This window comes from Melanerpes formicivorus, unplaced genomic scaffold (assembly GCF_026170545.1).
Source record: "Melanerpes formicivorus ecotype bairdi unplaced genomic scaffold, bMelFor1.0.p_v2 SCAF_12, whole genome shotgun sequence".
In the NCBI taxonomy this organism is placed as follows: domain Eukaryota; kingdom Metazoa; phylum Chordata; class Aves; order Piciformes; family Picidae; genus Melanerpes; species Melanerpes formicivorus.
The window spans coordinates 10884462-10908915 of record NW_027142364.1 but is presented as its reverse complement, the minus strand read 5'-3'; the positions used below and the strand labels follow the sequence as shown (position 1 = coordinate 10908915).

The 24454-nt window shown below is 41.8% G+C and overlaps 1 protein-coding gene and 1 long non-coding RNA gene across 6 annotated transcripts in view; one reads left to right on the top strand and one right to left on the bottom strand.

Annotated features, from left to right (window-relative positions):
* Positions 1-11950, top strand: part of UGGT1 (UDP-glucose glycoprotein glucosyltransferase 1) — a 45460-nt gene extending 33510 nt beyond the window's left edge. For all 4 annotated transcript variants that reach the window (XM_068145272.1, XM_068145271.1, XM_068145273.1 and 1 more), the window contains 11 exons: positions 578-663; positions 988-1072; positions 2042-2130; positions 2577-2681; positions 3243-3327; positions 4589-4771; positions 5930-6090; positions 6572-6686; positions 7345-7461; positions 7794-7953; positions 8401-11950. In XM_068145272.1, coding sequence (XP_068001373.1) covers positions 578-663; positions 988-1072; positions 2042-2130; positions 2577-2681; positions 3243-3327; positions 4589-4771; positions 5930-6090; positions 6572-6686; positions 7345-7461; positions 7794-7953; positions 8401-8426 — 1212 coding nt within the window. In that variant the 3' untranslated portion in view covers positions 8427-11950. The remainder of the gene's footprint in view (positions 1-577; positions 664-987; positions 1073-2041; positions 2131-2576; positions 2682-3242; positions 3328-4588; positions 4772-5929; positions 6091-6571; positions 6687-7344; positions 7462-7793; positions 7954-8400) is intronic.
* The window catches only part of LOC137444507 (uncharacterized), a 62229-nt gene that overhangs the window by 26696 nt on the left and 11079 nt on the right, over positions 1-24454 (bottom strand). The window contains exons 2-3 of one of the 2 annotated variants that reach the window (XR_010988176.1): positions 22819-22917; positions 21996-22117 (exon numbers count right to left, since the gene is read on the bottom strand). This is a non-coding gene — a long non-coding RNA (uncharacterized lncRNA). The remainder of the gene's footprint in view (positions 1-21995; positions 22118-22818; positions 22918-24454) is intronic. The other variant, XR_010988177.1, reaches the window with a different exon arrangement.

Genomic DNA, 24454 nt, shown 5'->3' with positions numbered 1-24454 from the left:
ATGGGAAACTGAAGCATCACTACAAATGTTTGTATCTTCTTTATGTGTAATAATCTAAATCACAGAAGAAAATATTCATCTCTGGAAACTGAAAGTTCAACTTATATTCAGTGTTTGAATTTCACATTGTATGCTTTAAGGCTCTATAGAAGAGATATCCAGTAACATATAAATTATGTTGCTATTTCCTACTATAGATGAAGTACCAGTCTGTAAAGCTTCAAAGTTCATTTAGAGTTTGTTCTGTAGGCAGATCTTCTGTGCACTGCTGTGTAGTTGCCAGCTAGTGTCTTAAAATGCACTCATTCCTGCATGGAAACAAAACTTTCACAGAAAAGAAGTTTGGGATTTCACTGTTGTGATCAGGAGACCCTGCAAGACTTTATCTCATCTAACAAACAATGCTAGACCTTTTTATATTCCACTTTGAGTTTTAAAGCCTTACAGTTCTCTTAATCAGCTGGCTTACAAGTAACTATTTTCAGATATGAAACAGTGTGTCAAAATACCTGACAGAATTTTGGTTTTCTGCATGGGATTTTTGTGGAAAATAACAAATACTTCTTTTGCTTTACAGGGTTACTTCCAGTTAAAAGCCAATCCTGGTGCATGGACTCTAAGGTTGAGAAAGGGCAGATCTGAGGATATCTACAGAATCTACAGGTAGGACAGGAGAAGAAATACTTGAATCTTTTTCTTGTGCAACTTTTGAACTACATGGGCATCATAACACGTGAATCTAACGGTTTCCTTGCCAAAGCATAGTAAACTGAACAGCAGATAACATTTGGTACTGATGTGAGATGAAATGAATTATGTTTAAACCCCACAATAATTGGGTGTTCAAACATGTATTTGTTACTTTGTTGGGTGTCTCAAACCTGTTTTACAGTCTGAAAGCTTAATCCCATATAGAAAAAGGCATAGAAGAAATAAAGAACACATTTCTGCTTTGTAGTCAAGGCCGATGCTTTACTGTATTTTCAGCCATGATGGAACAGATTCTCCACCTGAAGCCAGTGAAGTTATCGTTGTTCTCAACAACTTCAAGAGCAAAATTATTAAAGTGAAGGTGAGTTTAAAAACTAGAGTTGCTCTAAAAAGACTCACTGACAGCAGGGAAGAACTTGGATTAAGGCCTGATGATCCCTTCCTACAAGCACACATTTGAGGCAACTTGCACAAAGTTCACATCACAGTATCAGTAACAGAAATATCTGTAGATTTGGGTTTGTTTCTTTTGATGCAGAAGAAAATTACATGCAACTGCTGTTACATTTGTATGTCCATGAAGAAATAATTATGCTTTCATTTTACTAACTCAGCTGTGCTTGTGACTTCATAAAAACCAGTTAGTTTTGTATGTCCTATGTATGTCTAGTAATAAACATTCAGCCAGTATTTCATCTGTTACTCATCTGGCAATATATTTTCTATCAATGTGATCCAGACTAGGTGAGAATACATTAAAAAACCCCAAGTAAATTAGAAAATCTGCTGCCTTTTAGCAATGCCTATCAGGTAACAACATCATAGCTGAAAAGTTTACACAGGACCACTGACATGAAGTGATGGTTGTAACACACCCAGTTTACACTTCCTCACAAGATTTACTCATGCCAGAGTAATTCTGGGGTGTTCTGATTTGATGCCTTTGCTGTATCTGCTTTGGAGTCTCAGAGGCCAATACCTCTTAGAAACCAGAAAAAGTGGGGAGGTGTTGCATTGTGTTATTGGCAGGAGAGTGTTTGGTTTCTTTGACTGTTTTTCTTTGCCAGGCTCCACCATCAAGAATGGTCACTAAATACCTCTTACCAAAGCACTGTAACCATCTAGACTAACATGCCTTTGTGTCTGAAAACAGCTATGGAAACTGTTCTGAATGTCAGCTCATAACTGAGCTGTTTCTTCAGACAGCTTAGGTTACCTGTTGCTTACTGGACATAATTCAAAGGAATACAAAGACACTGTCAAAACAACACTCCATAGCTGTTTGCTCAATATGTGGTTCCACTTGTTAAAGCAAAGTTATACTTCACAGGTTCAGAAAAAGCTAGATATGATGAATGAAGATCTACTAAGCGACGGCACCAGTGAGAACGAATCTGGATTTTGGGAATCCCTCAAATGGTAAAATTAATTCAATACTAACCTGCAGGTCTCTTGAAACTGCAAAATTAGTTGATGATACAGTTAGGTCTGTGATATTCCATAGCTCTATGTTAAGACTGCTTGAATTTAGGGCCATCTTCATAGGACCCTTCTGTTTCTAGAGAACTGGGCTGCTACTTTGCACCTGCTTACCTTCCTCTACCCCTAGTGCTACTTGGGAGCCTGAGCTGCATCTCAGCTAGCAATCTTTCATTTGAATAAGGTGTTCGTATGTAAGCTACTAGGTCTTCTTTGTCTGTATCTGCAGCACTCTGCCATGTGGGAGGGTACCCTGACTAGCATGGAGAGGATGACACCAAACTCCAGTTGTATTGTGTTAAACCAGCACTGCAGCAATGTATATAATCTGTGGCACTCTTTCACGTATATAGCTGGCCCTTACATAAACACATTTTCCATTTCAGGGGATTCACAGGAGGGCAAAAGAATGAAGATGTGAAACAGGATAAAGATGATGTACTAAATATCTTCTCTGTGGCTTCAGGACACCTGTATGAAAGATTCCTACGGTTAGTTCCAAATTTCTAGTCTGGGGGTCTCAAATGGTAATCTGCTCTGCTTTCCACAATGAAAAAGGTTAGAATTTGCAAGAATTAAAAACCCTCCAACTTCTCAGCACCTCAGAAGTTCTGCAGTTTTTGTATCTACTGTATTATAGGAACTTTGTTTACTTAACATTCACATAGTCAACACAGTTTAATGGATGGTATGTTGCTGTCCTACTACAGTAGGTGCTGTCCTTACTACAGTATCATCCAATACAAATGTATTATTTAGAAGCTATAGAAGTCATAGTGGCTTTGGAAAAGAATCTGACCACCTGTTCTCAAAAGACTGTGAAAGCCAACAGGTGGTATATCCTCTGACTAGTTACAATATATAAATTGGGGGAAGTGGGGTAGCAATTTTGTAGATAAAATTAAGCAATTTACAATAGACTGAAGCTTTTCCTTCATGGGTGAAGATCAGTTACCTGACATGTAATTTCAGTTAGTCTAATAATGCAAACAGCTGATCTCTAGTGGGTGGCAGTTCTTCCTGTAAATGCTTTATTTTGTTTCTTTTGATAGCATCATGATGTTGTCTGTGCTGAAACATACTAAGACTCCTTTGAAGTTTTGGTTTCTAAAGAACTACTTATCACCTACATTCAAGGTTTGTTACTAATTAGAAATTTGTTATATGGTGGGGAGAGGTTAAAACAAAAACAACAACAAAAACACACCAAACAAAAAACAAACAGGAGAAAAGTTTGCAACCTGTGCATCATACTATTGTGTGACCATATGTACACTTACTTGTCTGTATACCTTTTAACAAAGCATCAAGCTGGTATAAGCTGATGGTTCTACTTAGAAAGCTTTGAGAAATGACAGGTTGACAGTGAACTCCTGCTGAAGGCAAATATTTAAGAGAACACCACATAGTAGGAAAATCATACTTGAAACAATCTGAACTGGCTTTTTTTTTGGGGTGACTTGCACAATAAAGGTGCACAATGACGATGAAATTCGGGGCTACAAACTTACAGCTAAATACATAAGGAATATGTTTGGAGAGAACTTCATATGAGGAGACATTAATACTGTGTTTAGGACTGACTAGAGTACCTGGGCAGTGCATGATAAAGAGTGACACAGCCCTAGATGAGCGTACCTGGAAATACTGATTATATGCGATGCATCATAAAAGAAACAGCAGGATTCAAAAGAGATCCCAGAGGTAAACAGGTATCGGAAGTGTCAGGGATTTGCTACTCTTAACATTTAAATGTGAGGAAATAGCATTTCTTAAAGAATCCTATCTTTAGGGCGTGAGCTCAAGGGGAAATGATTTGCAGTGTCCCTACTGCTGCAGCCTTGGGCTGGGATGGTGCAACGATATGCTTCCCCCTCCCTTCCCAATGACCATGTTGTACCAGCATCCCTTGGCTAAACCTGTACTCTGCTTGTGTCGGAGGAAGCCTCACAAATGAGAATGTCAACTGACCTGACAGTGAGCCAAGGTGGTCTAGCAAAAATTTCCTCCCAATTCTTTTCTCTCATTTTATTCCCCTTTACACTACTTTGTACAGCCCCCTAAATAACAATTCTCCCTTCTGTGAAATTACAGGATTTGAGTAATGCATTATTTTAGACTGATCTGTGGATCACTATAAAATGGCTCATAAGTAATTGTGTGGGGAAAAATGCCAAAATATTTAGTTGTCTTATGACAGCTGGCTTTACACTTTGCACTGGTTGTTTGGTTTGGGGTTATGTCTTTGAAGCAACAATGAAACTGGTTTATGGCATTTCATTTTCTAATGCTCTATGCCTTATTATAGGATGAAATCAATCTCTTGTAATGCACCTTCCCTTTCCTGTAGAAGAACAAAGAACTGAAATAAGCTACTTTTTTCCCCCTCCCACTGCAGGAGTTCATCCCATACATGGCAAAGAAGTATAATTTCCAGTATGAGCTTGTCCAGTATAAATGGCCACGCTGGCTTCATCAGCAAACAGAGAAACAACGTATTATCTGGGGTTATAAGATCCTCTTTCTAGATGTGCTCTTCCCATTAGCTGTTGATAAAATCCTGTTTGTGGATGCTGATCAGGTAATGCAGAGGTTGGAGTTACTTGATCTTTTTGGGTTTTCTTTTTTTTTCTTTCCCCTATGAATAGTGTGTGCTTGAATACAATTTCTGTATTATTGGAAAGGTTGCAAGTCTGAGCCCTAAACAGGCATGACTGAAGGTTGATTCTGTAACTATAGCCTGCTCCAGTGAGTGCTGGTTTTCCTGCCTGTTCCCATAAAGACTGGTTTTGTTTGCCTGTCTTTAACTTTTGTCTCATCCCCCATTCACTCATTGTGATTCCAGCTAGCTTGCCAAATGGATTCTTGTTTCACCCTTCCATTTTCCCAGTTCCCTCTGTTCTCCCAGCCTGCAGATCACTTACCACATATGGTATTTTCCTAAGTCACCACCCACTCTCCCTGCTTTCACCTTAGCCATATCTGAGCGGCTTTCAGAGCAGTGAGAAAGCAAATCCCTTGTGCATGAAGCCAGGTCCTGCTGCAAAGCAAACACCATCTGCAAGGCTTTGTATGCGCTCAGTACCCGAGCGGTTTGAAAATACGGAGGAGGTGTGCGGTGAGAATTGCCAAAATCCTCCTTCAAAAGCATGCATGAAACTGAGCACTACAGCTTAGCTACACGGAAGCAGAAAATGCCCTAGGTGTTCTGGCATAGGTACAGTGGGATCCCATGTCAGGTAAAACCATTACAACTTCTGCTCAAGCGTCACCTAGGATAACTTTCCAGCTCCTCTCTTCTCATTGTAGACAGCTTGTGTTCTATTTATAAAAGAGATACAATACATTTTTCCCCCACCACAAATAGTCGTTTTAGAGTAGTTTTATTGCAACATCTGTGTCAAAAAGACATTCAAAAGCTTTCATTCCTGAAAGCTTTGCAAACTTTCAAGAGGAGAGGATACTTTGGCACTTACAGTGTCAAACCAAGCCCTATCTGATTATTTTTAAGCTCTGTTTTAGTTGCTACAGCTCTAAGGGCAGGAGAGACACCACCTTTTGGTGCTGTGTTTTTGTACTACATATACATAATGCAAAAGACTGCTGAGTGTCCCTGGCAATTGTTCTGTTAACTGTGTGGGATAACCATTTTCTCAGTTTGAACCAAATCCTGACAAGTATTTCAAAACACCCCACGGCAGGCTCCTCCAGATACAACTAACACGCGTCTTCCCTTCAGATCGTGCGCACGGATCTAAAGGAATTGAGAGACTTCAATCTGGATGGAGCTCCTTATGGATATACTCCCTTCTGTGACAGCCGAAGGGAAATGGATGGCTACAGGTTCTGGAAATCAGGATACTGGGCTAGTCATTTAGCTGGAAGAAAATACCACATCAGGTACTGGAGAAGTCAGCTTTTTCCAAAAAGAGGGGGAAAACTTTTGTTAGTGCTTAGAAGTAGCGGCAAACTAGCTGAGGCAGATGAATGCAGGGAGCCACTTTTTGCTTACTGTTGCCTCTTTAAGGTGCCATTGCCTATGGCCCATTTGAAGCACCAGGGACACTGAAGTTACTTTTAGTATGCTACAATTTTTACAGATGAGTAACTGCAGTGTTAACTAACCAGACATCTTCATTTGTTAATAACAAATGTTGGAAGAAGGGACTGCATGACAGCAAAGCTAAGATAGATCTGTTGAATTTTTTTTTTGTCATACATGCCATGACCTTGTTAGATCTGCTTGCCTGCCTTGTATTAGATAATTGGATGTACTGTCACCAAGAGATTGTTTTAGCATATTGTATCTTGGGGTCTGCTGGGGCTGCAGTAAGTTACCCATCAGTCAAATGTCATTACTAATTGCATCATCTCCATGTAGTGCTCTGTATGTTGTGGATCTGAAGAAGTTCAGAAAGATAGCAGCTGGAGATCGACTCAGAGGACAATATCAGGGTCTTAGTCAGGATCCTAACAGTCTGTCCAACCTTGATCAGGTGTGTTTTTATTGTGTTTGCTTTGTTTCCTTTCAGTCGGGTATGAGGGTACATTGGGAGCTCTCCTTTCCTACCCAAACTTCAGTCACACCCAGATGCTGGGGGCAGTCCCATGACACCCTGCCTTCAAACGAGGCAGGTACTCCTACTGTCAAGTATAACTGGCTGGTGGAAGCAAGACCTGTTCAGAAATATCTTAAGACTATCAAACTATCCAGTACCTTCCAAAACAAACACATAACAGAACTGGGTACTCATTTCTTGAGCTATCCAGCTTCACTGTGCAATGCTTTACTGTACTGACTTAGTAACATGGAAATAAGGCTTGTACTGATGTGGATGGAAAAAAATAGCACAATGGTTTTTAATCAATTATGAGTAGCCTTCCAAACTGTTCCAGTACAGGTTTGATACTGCATTCATATTAGCACTGTAATACCATTTATTAACTAACTCATTTTCAACTAAATAAGATTTACAGTTGTAGTACACAATTTTTTTTCCCCAAAAGCCTTTGTTTGGAATGGAATGAAAGGTCGATTCACCACTTTTTATCTGCACTGGAAAAAACCTCTTTACAAAAGTTAAACTATCTACTCAAGAGCATTATTCCTCCCCCTCTGTAGAAACTGCTACTAACTCTTACTCTTCAAAACAGGATTTGCCTAACAACATGATCCACCAGGTGCCAATTAAGTCACTCCCACAGGAATGGCTGTGGTGTGAAACGTGGTGTGATGATTCCTCAAAGAAAAGAGCAAAAACCATTGATCTGGTAAGTGCAGTATGGCTCCCTCATTCTCTTGTTACACTAAGATAGAGTGACTAATGGTAGAGGCACTTCACCACCTCAAGTCCAGGCACCTCATCCTGTATTGTTACTTAGATTTTTTTCAGCACTTCATTTCTTTCTTTTGGCTTCTACTTTTCTCCTACCTGGAGCAGTGGCATTATGAGGATTTTGGAAGGAGACTCTAAAGTGTACTGCAGCTAAAATACAGGCACTTGTTCACCAACATCAGATTAATCCAGAGGGAAGCACACCTCTATTCAGGAAGCAGACCTTGTGTATGCATTATCTGAACTGTTTGTATGCTTTGTTTGCAGTGTAATAACCCAATGACCAAAGAACCCAAGTTGCAAGCAGCAATGCGTATAGTTCCAGAATGGCAGGACTATGATCAGGAAATCAAACTGCTCCAGAGTAATTTCCAGAAAGAAAAAGAAATGGGGACACCAGCTAAGATGCCAGGACAACACACACACGGTAATCTGACTGCTTCTCTACTTCTATAACTTCCTTCCAACCCCTCACATCCTGTGATCCTGTAGTCTGTTTGGACTGGGGTTAAGCTGTGTGCTCCTTCACTGCAAGCTGGCACTATGCAAAGGCTTGCTGTGTATGTTAATGGGACACAAAGGCCTTGCTGAGCGAGGCTGGTGTAGCTTGATTCTGAAACAGGACAGAACTATGTTGCACAGTTGTTCTAGTTCTGTTAAATACTCTCACTGTTCCTGCAATTTCATGATCTTGGCCTTATCTTAACCCTTAATTAAAAGTGCTGCTATACATAATGGGTATGAATTGTCTTTGACAACTGATTACAAGGAACAAGTCTTTGGGGTTCATATACTAATTTTCAAACCAATCTGCCAACTGAGGTGGCTGAAAATGGAGTGCTCTGTGTTTTGTTTTTTTTTCTCTCTTCTACAGATCCAGCAGCACATGTGGAATTATGATCCATGGAGAAAAACTCAAGTTAGACTGTTTCATAGACAATTTTTATATTGAAAGCTAGTTTTTTCCGGTATGTCTGCAAAACTGCTGAATAATTGAATGGGATGATGTATGCATTTTTATTACTTGCCTTTGGGTTAATTTCTGCATATGAAATAGGATCTGGATTGCTGGAATTAGCATTACTGGCTTTTTGCACCTGTGGTGGAGAAAAGAGCCCATGATGGAAGTTAGCATTTCAGAAACAAAACTTCAGAAATCTACTGGAAGAGCCACAGCCTGCTCTTCAGCTGTTGCTGCCTCCACCACTGATGAAGATCCTGATAGCCTCAGGTCTCACTTGAGAGCCTAGAAATTGCAGACCCATTGAGCTGTTGGCTAGAACCTAAGTCCTAACCTCAAGTCATGGAGATCATCATTTTTCCAGGTAACATTAAAAGGCTCAGAATCATGCCTTGAATTTGGGATGTTGTTTTATCTGCAGGTTTTCAAGCGGTCACAAATGCTTCTCAGATTTGTTCAGTATGCCCTTGATTTTACTTAGATTTTTCTATGTCCTGTCTTCATTTACTGCCTGACTTTTGAAGGTTTGGCTTACTGTAAAGCTACCACAATCTCTTTAAATGCCCATCCAAATACAAATGCCTAAGCTTACTACGTGAGCAGAACATTGGATCTGACAGCTCCGTTCATCCTAGCCCATCTGATTTGAATCAAAGTGCCCTCCTTCCTTCCTGCTCAGAGTTTAAATCAGTCTGCCAAGCTGGTAGGGCCTTACTCTTGCTGTGGTTCATTGATTCATGAATGTGTTTTTGTTTATGAAAAATCTGTGGAAACTTAGAAGTTTATCATCATGTAAACGTCATTAACTTTATTTTTCTTCAAACAGATGTTGTCACATCAATAAAAATTTTGGAGTTCTTAGGTCTTGAGTTGTAGTTCACACTCAGTCCTTTGATCATTTATTCTGCTTGCACACATTGCAGTCCTAATTTGATTTTGGGGTTTCTGAATACGTTACCTGCATTTGTTTTCATTTTGTGCACAGACAAGAAAACATTTTCCTGCAAGGCTTAATTACCTTGGGCTTGTTTTGTCATTGAGATTCATGTCTTCATTTTTAAAGATGATTCTGTGTTATGAACATACCAATTTAAAACAACAACAAAGAAAACCCGACCATCCTCAGACCATTTCCCTCTTTCCTCATAGGATTATTGTCTGCTCCCTAAAACACTGAGAGGTTGAAGATTTGAAGTGCAAGAAGTAATATTTCTAGTAGTAAAATATAGCTCCCGGTGCACTGTTTCTTTAGAAAGCCAAACTGGGATAATTTCAGCCCCCTATGTTTTTATAGAGGTAAATGGTTTATGCTGTAAAAGCATCACACTAAAAATAATCCTGATTTAAGAGATTCTCCTAGCATTACTGTATTATACATCCTGTGAAGTTTTTGGAGAAATCCAAAAGACAGCAGTTGTAGTGTTTTAGCAGCCCTTCTTCAGCCAGCTGAAGCTAGGGCCCAAATCACTAACACAAGCCCTTAAGAAACACAAAAAGAAATAGCTGGGGTCCCTTAAATGCACATTACAGGCACTGCTGACAAGGCCAGTAAACCAATCAATAACACTGCACAAACACTTTGGGGTGTGGGGAGGGGTGTATTAAAGGTGGCTAATTTTCTTCTAGAAAAGCATTGGAAAAGAGAGTTTATAAACTGCCCCTCTCCATGAGTAAACTATGCAAACATGGAGGCTGAATTCAAAGCATGAGCTGTGACTACATGAGTTCCCAGCTTAGTCATTTTCCATTTTGTGGGGTTTCAATTCAGATAGTCTCCCTGATGCTCTCTAAACTACAAGTGGCTTATGTGTCCCATCAGAACTGTTCCAATTAAGGATAAACAGACTTAAACTAGAAGGATTTTTTTCTAGTGTAAAAGCCAATAATGTGCCTGCCAAGGAATCAATTACATACTATGTTAATTAGCCTATGTTAAACAGGTAATACAGCACATGTAAGATCACACTTTCTATACTCAGCTACAAACTATTTACGCCTCCTGGCAGCACAGGGACAGGCACATGATCAGGCGGGCTGCAGCTCTACACCAGTTTCATCCAGGGATGGACGAGGTAGTAAAGGAGGATAATTTAGGATGGGTGGTCTGTGGGTGGGGATGGAATCTGCCCAAACCCTCAGAAGAAGAGAAGCAAAAGCCTTCTGCAGAACAAGGCCCCTCCTATCTATAGAGCTGTATTGGGCTTTTTATTTTCATTGTTTTGGTTGTTTTTTTTTTTTTTTTTGTTTTTGTTTTTGTTTTCTTCCAATTACTACTAAAAGCTAGAAGATAGAGAATAAAGTAACCTTGTCAATTTGGTACACTATCTTCAATGCCTTGTTTGGAATTGAATGTGGCAAAAACAGTTGTAAGTTAAATGTCATTTACAGAGGTATTTAAATTCTGCTCCTGCATTCGAACAGTGATGCATGCACTTGAACGCCCACGGTGCAGACTTCCTTGCTTTTAATGATAACATCTAGCAAGCTATGGAGAATATTTTTGTTCCCTCTGGTTAACAGAGACCATGCCCTTCTGCTCAGTTCTTACTGAAAGAATAGATCTAACTCACAACTGATATATTAAGACACCAGAAACCTGTATTGTGAGATTACTTTTTTTAAACCTTTTCCAGTACTATTAAGAGTCCTGTAACTGTTCTCAAGTATATTATGAAATGCATATGGTACTAATCATTCTGACTGTGAACCACTCTATTTTTTCCTGGGAAGCCAATATTTATTTGCACACAGGAATAACAACCATAGAGAAGAACAGTCACCTTGGATCTGTGCATATACCCGCTCACAGTGCTCAACTGGGCCTTGAATGAAAAATCTTTTGACAGCTTCATCTAGAAAGAATCTCAGAGTAAAGATGATTACTAAAATAGAGCTGCTTCTGATCATACCACTGATAGTCTGCTCCTGTAAAGTAGTAAGCCTGATAAAGAAAATAGAAGCAGGATTATAGGGGGTCACACCATAACTCTGTATCCCTCAGGCTGGAAAGGCCACTCCTGTGGCAAAGTGATGACAATTCCTATCTCTAGATGCAGGCAGCTTGTCTTCTTGGTGAAAAGTTTACACTGAAAAATGTCCAGTACTTTGTTCTAAAAGAAAGATTTCACTGCCTTACTAGAAAAAGAAATAGGAAAGAACTATGTTTTTTAAGATTTTCTCTTTCATTTAGCCATTGGGGGGTGGGTTGTAAAGGAAACGAACGGGGTGGGACATGTACAAAGCAGTAAATATCCAGGCACGATCTTAGAACCAACACTTTTTGAAATACAAACTGTTTTGCATATCCAAATCTTCTGTAATCTGTTTAAGGATATACCATAACTCAGTGTGACTACTGGGAGTTACCCTCTGAATGTTACCTGAACTGAGATTACAGTGAATTTCCCAGTACAGTGGCAACAATAAGATCTGTCTAATGTAATAAAGCCTTTTCTGTTCTCTACCCCGTCTCTCGTGTCAGTTACTTTGGGTCCAATAATTGCTGTTTTAATGGAGCTGCTTACAGACTATTTTTCGCTTATTCTGGTATTGAAATATTGGGCTACTGCCGAAATGCTTTTAGAAGGGAAAAAGTTCCTCCTCCAAGCCAGTCTTGTTAAGCATGGTATTAAAGTAACCCCTAAACTGAGACTTCTGTTAAAGAAATGATATAAAACTACCTCAAATGTAAAATATTTCTATCTTTTTTTCCACCCTACCCTCTATGTCAGTTTTACAGATGGCATCAGGTCAGAAGGGACCCTCAAAGGTCATCTTGTCCATTCCCCCTACAGTGAACAGGGACATCTCCTGCCCAGGGCCACATCAAGTCTAATCTTGAACGTCTCCAAAGACAGGGCCTCAACCACATCCCTGTGCACTATTTCACTACCCTCATTATAAATAATTTCCTCCTTGTGTCCTACCTAAATCTACCCTGCTCCAGTTGAAAACCATTGCCCCTATCACTACAAGCCCTTCTGTCCTTCCTCAGCATTCCTTTGGGTCCCCTTCAGATACTGAAATGTAGCTGTAAGGTCTCCCCTCAGCCTTCTCTTCCCCAGACTGAACAGCCCCAATTCCGTCAGCCTGTCTTCACAGGAGAGGTGCTCCCTCTGATCATTGTGGCCCTCCTCTGGACCCACACCATGTCAGTCTTTTATTGGAAGCCCCATAGCTGGACATAGTACTCCAGATAAGGTCTCACCAGAGCAGAGTGGCAGAATCACCTCTTGATTTGCTGGACACACTGCTTTTGATGCAGTCCAGCATGTGATTTGCCTTTTGGGCTGCAAGTGCACACTGCTGGCTTATGTCCAGCTTCTCATCTACCAATACCCCCAAGTCCTTTTCTGCATGGCTGATCTCAATTTCATCAACCCCAGACTATTCTTCATTTGGTTTTTACACTGATACATTCACAGCAAGCACTCTGACAAGCTGGCGTTTATCAAATAACACTTCCAAACACAGAGCTTTGTTGGGGCTTCTCTTGGAGTTGGGAATGCATTCAAACTCCTAGGGGACTGTGAGAAATAGCCTCTCAACTGGAGCATCCCTGTTAAAGGGAGACAAATTAAGAGAGTTTTACACAGAAGCTTCTGTGCACTGAACTGAGGTATGTATTTGGTTACCTACAGTTGGCTGGCTGAATTTACCCAGGTTTAGAAAATGAGAAGTCATCCTAGGAGATAATTAAAAGACAAAAAGCAAGCAGCCAGAATGAATAGAGATGCCATATGCCTCCTGCCTCCTCAACCAATCACGGGTTTTGCACCACCACCTCTCTTAATTGTCAGAGTGACTCTACACTGACACATGGGTTTATGTCTGAGACCAACCTCCTTCCACCTCAAAAGAGCCATCTTAAATGAGAGAAACACTGATGGTTTTGGGAGGTAGAATGGGAAAAGCAGTTTTGAATCTTCTACAAATCTCAATTGAAAAAAAAATAAAGTATTAACCTGGCTACAACAGATCTTTTGATGGGCAAACTCTCCTGTTTGCCTCCACCCCCACCAACCCTAGCAATACATACCTCGAACTTCACACATACTCCACATCTAGCTCTATGTCCACATGTCAGGAAGCATGTTCCTCTAGCTAGGACTGCCTCACTACATGGTGCAGCATGGTGTGTTACAGCACTGAAGACGACAAGAGCAGCTGCTGTAGAAGCACCAGCATGTTCTGGCCTGTTTCTGGACTTCTGCCACATGTGCAAGACATTACTCAACAGTGTCCAACCTGCCCATTCCCTTTCCTGACAGCAATCTGAAAAGTAATTCCCAGCACCTGTGTCTAGCTCTCATCAGTAAGCAGAGCCAGCTTTTCCAATGCAAGACCTACTGCCCTGCTCTGAATAAATAGCCTGAGGAGACTTGGTAGTCACAGTGCACTGTAACACCAAGGCTCATGTAGGCACTGGCCACCCCACCCTGTGCTCTCCTGTCCTGTCACCAGTGACTTCTTGGCTACGCACAAGCTCTGTGTGTTCTACCAGCTAGCACTGATGTAATCCTGTCTCCAGCAGAAACCTGCAGTGTACATCACAACAGAAAACTCCATAAATCAGTAAAGGCAATCACTGGGGCTTCTGGTTGGGCTTTGACAATCTTGTCAGGCCAGTCCTCCCACTACCACTTGGCACTAAGTGGAGATGCTTAGAGTTTTACTGCAAACCTGGTGACTGGGAACCAGAAAGAACACTGAGCTCCCACCAGTATTGTAACTCCACACAGCAGCTGTACAGTGCCTGTCACATTTCAGTCATTTCAGCCTGAAGTCCATCCCAGGAAAGGAATTAAACCTGTGTGCCCCCTCTGGAACCAAGAGACTAACAAATTTGTCACCTGTAACACAGCCACTGCCAGCAGAACACAAAACAAGGTTCCTCAAGGAACTGACTTCCCCAAACCCTGCCACTTCTCCAGAGCAGCCTTGAAGGTCACCATAGAAAGGTTCATTCTCTTGCTGTATTTACACTTCATGCTTCCATCTTGGCTAGCAGTGGCAGTGTAAATATACCAACTTTTAAAGCCTACTCACAAGGAAATGCCTCTCCATTTGCTTTGCCTTCCTCCCCTGCCATAAACTATATTTACCCAATCACAAGTATTGCTAGTGGATTATACACTCCATCTGTTTTGACTCAACACACTATGATCTTTGCTGGCTTGAAGATAATTAAAGCCCTCTCCCCCAGTCTCCCTTTCTGTCTCTGCAGCATGTATGCCAGCTGCTCATTGGAATCCAGATAATTGAACAGCATTCCCTAATCAGGGCACTCAAGGAAAATCACTTCTGACTACCAGGTTTTATTGCTGACTAGACTTTATTAAGATCATTGCTAAGACAGATTGCCTTGTGCTTGGAATACATTGAATTTGTTCCTTTATTAGCCAGCTTGGGACTTGATGAGGAATGAGAACAGTGCTTCTTCTGTGTGAAGATCTGGAATAAAGAACTCTGAAATACTTGATTATGGCACAGCAGGGTCCTCGTCTACTCCTAGGCAGCCCAGAAAACACTGTAAGCAAGCAGGCACTCTGCTTCTAACTAATGCTGTTACTACACCCAAGCACAAACCCACCTGGAGATGCAGGACCTGATCACCGTGCTGTGCCTCAAGGGTGTCAATTTGCTGAGGACCTGCTGAGCCTGTAGGGGGGTGGGAAGCACCCTAGAGATCCACTGGTAAGCACTGACAGTACCACTTAGAAAGCAAAAAGTCTTCACAAGTGACCTTTGCCAGCTTCTAGAGATGGGAGGGCAAGGACTAACACCCATCTATAAGAGAGGACAACTGGTAACTTAGCTGACAAGGGGTGGGGGAGGGGCAGGAGTGTGCTAGCCGTTCCAGAGCTCACCCATCTCCTTGCCTGTTACATTTCTTGCAATTCCTCCTTTACTAAGCAGAGTCTTGTACGGCTCTCAGCTTCCTCCTAACAGACACCACAACAGAGAGCCAGCTGTTTTGTTTGCTCAAAATTAATTCCCAACACTGAAGCCATGCTGCTTCTTGGTTGTTCTTTCCTTTTCTGGGGAAAGTTTCTGCTATTCATACTTACTACAGCTCTTTTCTCTGCTGAAAGGCACAGGTCTCAGATCTCAGACCTTTAGTTCCAACCTCTTCTCTACCTGGAGGTATTTACTTCAAGAAAAACAGCGTAAGGACCTCAAGAACTCAAAGTACTTCCTTCAGCCTTTAGACTGTTTTCTTGCTATTTTCTGGTTTGCCTGGTTGGCTGGGGTTTGATTTTTTATTTTTCAATAAAGAGAAATTCATCTTGGCACCAAAACTGGGTACATTATTCCAAACATTCCAGGATCAATTTCATCAACACTGCACAAAGAAAAAAAATGTCTGTGTGCATGTGTATTTCCATACATCCACGCTAACTCTGCTGAGTATTTGCCTTTAATTCCCTCCAAGCACCACAGGAGGCCCTCTGTTCATCCCACTGAGACTTTCTTTTGAACTGCTTGTCCACTACAATCACTACACCACTTTATTGACTAAGAAATACAGTCCCCCTATTTGTTGGAGATTCTTGTGTTTCTTATTCTGTGAAATACAATTTCAGATCTGCCTTACTGAAATGCTTTTGTTGTTCTCCTCCAGAAAGAGGCCCCAAGAAATCTGCATTGCTGTGTATGATTCACTGCTGCTGAACAGCTGCTGCCACAATTGCTTCCAGACCTTTACCAAAGCACTGAATAGCACAGATCACTGCAGAGGAAAAGACTCTCCAACACCTATCTCACTATTACTACTAAAACTTTGCTAATTGGTTCTTAATGCTTTCAACACATGCTCTAAGGACATGCTATACAGTACCATTCTTTTGGAACAACAAGGTAGGCTTTTGAGAAGCCTTTATGTGTACATTCAGTGCTGCTATTAAACCCAAACCTATAATTCCACAAAGTCACACTTGTATGACAAGAATTATGTCCCATACAACCTTCTCAAGAGTAGTTTCAGCTCTCAAGGCATCACTGATGTCCCAGGAGCTTTTGCTCTGTTTTGTTTCCCACACATCTGGACAAGTAACTCTGTGCTGCACTTTTCTGGAACACATGCCTTATCTTCCAGAGTTTATCAGCCTCTTCAGACTCTTCTTAAATGCCAGTGATTGAGTTGTCCTGTGAGAAAAATCTTCCAATATTAACCACTTAGTGCGTACCGCACCAGACTGATGAAGATATCCAATACTATCAATGAGCAAGAGCACACCAGTCTCATTCTTTTTACATACAGCACCCACATACCTAGTGAGTATCCTGCTTTTTATTAAACCATTTTGTCAGCTTCACCTAGGAATAAGGCTAAATGAGTTAAGGACATTTTTCCTCACATTCTATTTCTTGTCCTTAAATTGAACTGTATTTATGATACATTCAAGATTGTGTTTCTCTCTCTTGGGTAAATAAGGCCTTTGCTGCTGTAGGGGCAGCCACAGAGGCCAGTTAGCAGACAAGCTGACCGAGTTATGCTCCTACCCCAGGAATGTGTCTCTAACCCTGAATGGAGGCCCATTGGCAGGCTTACATGGGAAAACACGCTGCTGCTGATCTGTCCAGATCTCTGTAAGAAGACACTGTTGTGTTTTCACAGGACGTTTGACTGTGCTTTTCTAAAAAACCCTCAAAAATAAATAAGAAACTGGATGCTTTTGCCCTCTCAAATGGTTTCAGTGTTTGTTCCAACAACATCGCTGACTGCTGGCTTGAAAGTTACCACCCATCAAATTCAGTACCTTGGTACCACAGCTACTACTGCATGATCTCATTCCTAAATTTATCCAGACCACTTCAAATGAGTTGGTTTTCTTACCCCCCCATCTTACTGCTGAGAAGCTGTTCAAATCTCATCACGCTGACAGTAATGGAAATCATCTTTAAGTTGCCCATCTAAACTCACACAAGGCAGTTTCACACTCATTTCCCCCCTCATGCCAACATTTACAGCTTTTCGCTCGGAACAATGATTTCCCTAGCGGATGTCCTGACCTGTAGATGGAGCACTTGCACTGCTGACAGAAGCCACAAGCGCCTGCTGACCCCTGCCCGGCAAATTCCAGCAATTTGTAAATTGGAAAGTTATTTGTGCCGTGTGGTGCACTGTGCCACTCCGTTACAAACGAAATCAAATGAAAACAAAAAAATAAAAGGAGAAGGAAAAAAAAACCAAACCAACAAACCGGAGTCCGAAGACAGAAACCTAAAGGTCGCCAAGCTCCAGCCAAAGCAGCTCCAAGCAGGAACACGTTCTCATGCCCCGCAGCTGCACATCAAGGCATGCAATGAATACAATGAATACCATCTCTCTGAAGCACTGCTGCCTTTGGTAGGCTTGGCTGCTATGAAGTTACAAGGCTTTTCAGTGAAGTTTGAACATAGTTACTTTGAAAAGGTGTAACTGCTTCCAGGAAAAGGAACAGCCAAAGAGAGCTGTCTGGATCCACTGCAGGTGGTTTTTTGTTTCTTTGTTTCGCTGGTTAAGGGTTTTGTTACTATTTATAAATAATACATTTCCGTGGAACTGCTTTTATTTAACTCTCCATCAACTCTCTAGTGTAAATGATGAGACAGTTTATTAATTCCAATGAAGACTATAATCTCTTTTAGCTCTGCACTAGAATTAGGACACCTCTTCTATAAAATTTGATTGGTTATAGGAGAAACAGGCTGGAAACACAGAAACCTTTACAGTACACTGAAGCATGTTTATTTGGTCCACAGTCTCGTAAGTGATCATAACATAGCACAAGCTCTCTGGTAAGAGTGCACAGAAAAATACTGTAGCAAGTAATTCAGAATCCTCTGCGTAGCTTAAGAATCTTCTTCCTACCTCCCACTCTGGCAGGAAGGACTGGGATGTACAGGCACAAGTCTGCAGGAAATGGTATTCCCCAGAGAAGCTGTTGGCTCACATTCCACTCAAACACTTTTGCCTGGGTAACACTAACACCTAAAGACTCACGTAAGTCTCTAAATCAAATAGGTATTTTCAAGGCTTTCATTCTGCTTACTGATATAACTGGAAGTTTTACTTTGTTTTTAAAGGGTGAGCACTGGAAATACAGTGGGGGTGTGTGTGTTGCAAATGCCTTCCCCTTTTTATATGTAGAGCTACCACAAGCATGCAGTGATTGAGGTCCATCATAATAGCAGATACACATACAGCTAGGCAGCAGAGCTAAAGCTGCACTGTCTACACTTTGAAGCAGTAGAGTCTGAGTTTCTCAAGGGCCTTTCTGTTTACTTGTTCTGGACAAACCCACTGGGCAACAAAATGCAATCCTCTTCCTCATCAAACTTCCTGCCTTGACTGTTTTCCCTCTACCAGACAGCTGATGCACGAGAAAGCTCTTGCCAGCTCATATCCGTGGCACAATAGATGTACCAAATCACTTTGTGCTGCTGATCAAAGCAAGAACTGCATCCTAAAAGCAGAAATGTGATCCAAAGACAGAGTCAGCCCCCACCAAGCATAAGCTGGATATTTTAACATCTGGAAGTCAATTTTAAAAGCTCTTCAGCAAAGCCCAGGTATTTAAGGGATGAAGATGTTGAGGAAGGAGATATTGGAAAGCTCTCACTATAGGGACTCAACCTTGCAACCACCTAAAAGCTGTCCAACTTGTTTGCTTATTCATACATTTACTTATGGCTGTAAATCTCAGTGCCTATGTAGCAGCGCATGAAAGAAGCTGCTCTTACAAGCCAGAAGCTGCTTGGCATGTTAACCAAAGCACTGCTCAGAGCACATGAAATGGAGATGCTCTGCTGCCTGCAAACAGCACCAATTTGAGAAAGAAATCATGCTTGATTCTTCACAGTATCCTGAACTATCAGTAACTGATCTGAAAATCCTCCAGATGAGCATGTGTTTTGTTTGCTCTCCCTTTCTTATGCCTAATTACACTGTGGAATGACAGAGAAGTCCCCTTCTTCATGTATCAGCCTTTCTATAAGCAAGAGTCAACAGCTTCTGGTATTAAAACAGAACTGATAGGACAGAGAAGTGACCATTTCTAGGCAAGGAAAAGTTTTCCAGTCCCAGTTCTCAGGGGGACAACTCTACCAAAATAACTCATCATATCTTACACCTGTTTTGCTAAGATGGAGAGCTCAACCACAGCAGACTGTACATGCAGACATGCCCCAGAGCTCTGCAGCCAGGACAGAGATGAGAACAAGCACAGCAAATTGAAGCCACAAAAGCTAGAAAGAATCCGCAGAGCCTGCCAACATGCCAGATGTCCAGGCTCTGGCTCTCCACCATGCTCCTCATACCCATCCAGGGAAGCAACACATGCACCTTCCCTTACCTGTTCTCAACACAGAACTAAGACCACCACTGCATGCTTACCGCCTTCTTCCAACCCTACCCTGGGGAAGGAAGGACTAATGCCAGGAAGGCAGGTGTGGTGCTGGCCACAGGTTTAGGAGAAAGGGTCTCTAAACAGTCCTATAAGCAGCAGAGGGGGTCAAGGCAAAAAAGGAGAGATACACAGTGTCTCTCCACTTACACCTCTGAAGTATTCAACCCCAGAGTCAGAAATCTGCAGGACAGAGGACCACAGCTGCAGGGACTGGAGAACTGCTGCAGGTGAGTATTATTGAATACAGCTCTGTGACTGACTCCACAGAAGCTGTGGCTGTGCAGCTACAGGCCCTTGGGGATGGGAAAGGGGAGGGGCATCTTCTGAAAAAATTTACACCCAAAGCTATTAATAGTAATTCTGAGCACACATTTTTCCTCTTAGAAGATGACAGAATTCTCTGCAAAAATTAAAGACAAAAAGTCACTACCTTGCAGCACCCACCAAAAGCTGGCTCCTAAGAATAAATACCTTCCTGCCTTTTTGTTTTCTTACTTTTTTCCACATTGGACCACAACACAGGGATGAACCTGAGCTACAGCCTTTTCATGTTATCCTAGCATGACCATCAAATTCAAACAGACCCAAACTCCCTTCTGCCTGGGTCTACTGCTTCCTGACGCTAGTGGGAAGAAGTGCAAGGAGTCTCATGCCTGGAACACAGCAGGAACCTACAACTCAAAACATCTTCCCAAGACACTTGTTTGCTCAACCCACCTGAACCTACCCATGGAGGAGAGTTGTTTCACAAACTATCTCCTACGCTTTCTCCAGCAAGAGTTCAGAGATGTCAGTCACTCCAAAACAAGTGCTCTGCAAGCTCTCCGTTTATGTGTCATAGGAGAACTACAAGTAAATAATTAAAGCCTCAGTGAAATCAGTAACCAGGCTACTCTGATAAAACAAATCCAAAGCAGAACCAGAAGGGAAGGAAAAGAATTAGAAAACGATACACAGCCTTCTCTAAGTAACCTAATGGCAGGAGGCAATGAGATCAAATGAAAACAAGGAGTACTGAAAAGCAAAGATGTAAGAATGAGGCAAAGAAAGCAGATACATTATTTATTTCAACTATTTATGTCCTTTTTGAGTCCCTTTTGGCTCTGATTTGCTGTCACTGGCAAGTTACAAGGTTATTAATCATGCATAGCAATGAATAATATATCCACAGTTACAGCAACTGAGTCTTGTCTGTCTGGCCCAGTGAGTATTTCTAGATTTATTAGAGCTGGGGCTTTTTCTGAATGGTAGCTAAGGCCTACATACACAGACTAGTTCAAACCTAGAGAACAATACAAATATTTCAGAAATTTCTGGTGAAATATAGAGATGGAAGAAGTCAGTTGTCAATTCTGGCTCAGCTGCCAGCAGGCATGAATCAAGGTAGCAGAGCTTTGGTTAGAAGTCCAATGCAGAATACCTCCTCTGTCATTCAAACAGTCTTTTGGAGCCACAATTTGTGAGAACATTTACAACTGCTTGAATTTATGTCAGAAAATGAACACCAGCACAAACCATACAATCCACCATCTCCCATCTTCTCCTGTACTTTAAATGGAGTTTCACAGCAGCAAAGAAACTTCTCCACAACACAAGGATTGCCATTCATTTAAGGGCTTATTCCACACAGCATCATCCAGCTTCACTGAGAAGCTTGAGCGGTTAGGAACCCCCAAAACATAGTCCAATGTCATGCTAGAGAGTGACCCTTAACAACATCCAGTTAACTCCTGAGCTGCACAGGTTTCCTAAGCACTTGTAAAGGAGAAGATAACATCCAATATGGAAAATGCCATATTTGTTCATGTAAAAGCAACATTGTGTGATCATACTTACATATTTGGAGCCAAAAAATAAGTGTATAATGTAAACACCAAACAGAGACATCCCAGCTTTAGAAGGTGAAATTCAGATTTAAACCCCCTACTGCCCTAGCACTGTACCAATGCTTTGTATTACTACTAGCAAAGTCATAAATCAATCCGTTCTGAATGCCTCGCTGTGAGTAAACTGCAGGATGGGGTAACACAGGTACACTCTAACCTCAACCTAGTGTAGTCTCAGAGAGTGCTGGTCCCAGCTCCCTTCCTTTCACCCACAGAATTAACCACACACCTTGAAAGCAAACGGATTCAGCAAGCTGATCTGATGAGAGCAAGCGTTGGGAGTTCTTTTGGCAGGGTTCTTTCTTGCCAGGCCAACCTTCCCCACAGGCTGCTTCTAAGGCTGCCTCATCGCTGCACACAACAGAAAGGAAAGCAGTGGGAGCAGGTTATTTTAAAAAGTATCTGCCTGTAGTGGAAGGGCAGAGAGGGGGCAGTGGGAGGGGACTGAGCTTATCTTCCACAGCTGCTGAAAATTATGCAAAATTAGACTCAATGGAGAAGCAAAACTTTAAAGGCAAAGTGAGCAATTAAATGAAGCAAGCCTGTAGCTGAGAATACAAACAAACTTCTTGATGCCCAAGCCAAGTCACTGCAGCAACATACATTAGTTCCCTTAAAGCTATAAATAAGCAGACTAGAAAAACTCCCTATGTGTTCCCCTGGTCCCACCTGACATATTCACATCCTCAACATTTACTGAACAGTTCCCACCTATTATTGAAACATGTTTGAATACAGTACAGCAAACTATGATCACATTCCAGAACTGCATCAAATCCTTGCTATGAAACACAGAAATACAGACTCCTAAGCTAATTGTCATTGAGCTGTGAGTTAATTAATGAGGAAAGGAGCAAAGGATAAGACCGAGCACAAAGACTGCCAGCAAATTTCAAACTTAACTCTCACGACACAGCTGCGTGAGAGCACAGACACAATATTTATTTTGACAATTAAAGACAAGGGAAAGTAACTTAACAGATACCCAGGGTCCTACCACTGCTTTAAGGTCATCAGAGAAACAAATGGTGACTGAGCTAAATGTTGCTTACCTGCAAGGAGAAAAGTGCTACATCAACAGGCATCAGCTTCCAAGCATTTTCTGAGACCAGGTCCAGAAGAAGTGTCCATTTTCTCTGTTATCATAGGGGCTGTAATGAAAAGCAGAGCTCAGTCTAATCAGCAGCTTCAAGGTAATAATTTCACACCACTCAGCTGAAGCAGAATTTCACAGCTCATCAGGTCACACAGGGGGAAATGGTTTTTGTCCTAAATTACTATCTGCTCCCCTAGTGAAGATACCAGCAAATCCTATGTCATCAGTTTTTATTGGAGGTCTGTCTAGTGCAGAGACCATGCACAGGAAAGGATTTCATCATGGAGCTCAACACCCGCAGTGACCAGTGACTATGAATTCTCACTTTCACTCATCAGTGCTCTGCAAGATGCTAAAACACATCCTTACATATAATAGCCTCTGTGTGTGTGTTGTTTATGACCTGTTCACAATAAGTGGGGCACATTTTCAGTTGTAACACAGCAAACAGGAAGGCCAGGTTACCTCTGTCAGTCTGTACCTACACTTGCAGGTACAGAGACACCTTGGTAAAAGATTTGCAACCTAAAAACGTTCCTATCCTGTGTTTATTTTTTCTGCAGTTCAGCCAACATAGAGATGCTCACATTAAATGCTTGGGGCAAAACCTGCCTGGATAGAAAGTTTGAATCACTGCTTCAGGGCATGAGCAAGCTAGGGAAACTCCATACAAACCACTCCAACCTGTGGGGATACCAACTCCTGCAACCACTCCCCTGGCAAACAGCACAGGGAAGGATGGTCTGATCTGAAAACAGCTGTTAGCCACAGCCTTCAACAAATTCATTACCTCCCTGATCCCTACAGCTCTCAGCAGTGATGTAAAAACTCTCTTAAAAACCCATTCAAACCTAAACCAGTCACATCCAAACTGACCACAGGCAGGGGCTGTCACTTTAGTAGATAATAAGCTTCTGGAATAAGAAGCTGCAAATTCCAAAAAGTTCAATGCCACAAGGCCGCAGCTTGGCCATGGCAAAGCCATGCAGCACACCCCACGATACGGACACCTATACTAAAATGGGAATACTCTGCTCTGCTATTCTAATATGACAGCCTGAGGTATAAGCAGAGTGCAGACTCAGAGATTCACAAACTTAATCAACAGAACACAAGTGTCATCCTTGTACAGTTGAAGTATGCTATACAGGGGCCCACAACGATATTGGATGAAAAGAATTATTACCATGCAAAAATAAGTGAGTGCTACTGCTCTGGGCATTTTCCATACCAAAAGCAGAAGCCAAGTTGTGACCTGACTTGCTCGCTTGCCCCAAACCAGTAGAGAATATCCAGAATCAAAAAAACAGAAGAGAGAAGGACAGTGACTTCCCTGAATTCTGGCTGCAGTTCCAGCTTGCCTGTGTAACACTGGCACTCACCTCTTCAAATCTAGTGCAGCAAGCCCAAAGGCACACATGTTTGGTCAGACTCCTAAGAATATCAGCACTGACAACAGGGAAAGAAGACAGAGAACTCTGGGCATCAGAGAAAGCCCCAGCTGCAAGCTAAGAAAGAAGCTTTGCTAATTCCTACCCACCAAAGATGGGGTGCTTTGGGGCCCCTCACCCACTTTATTGCAAATCCTCTCA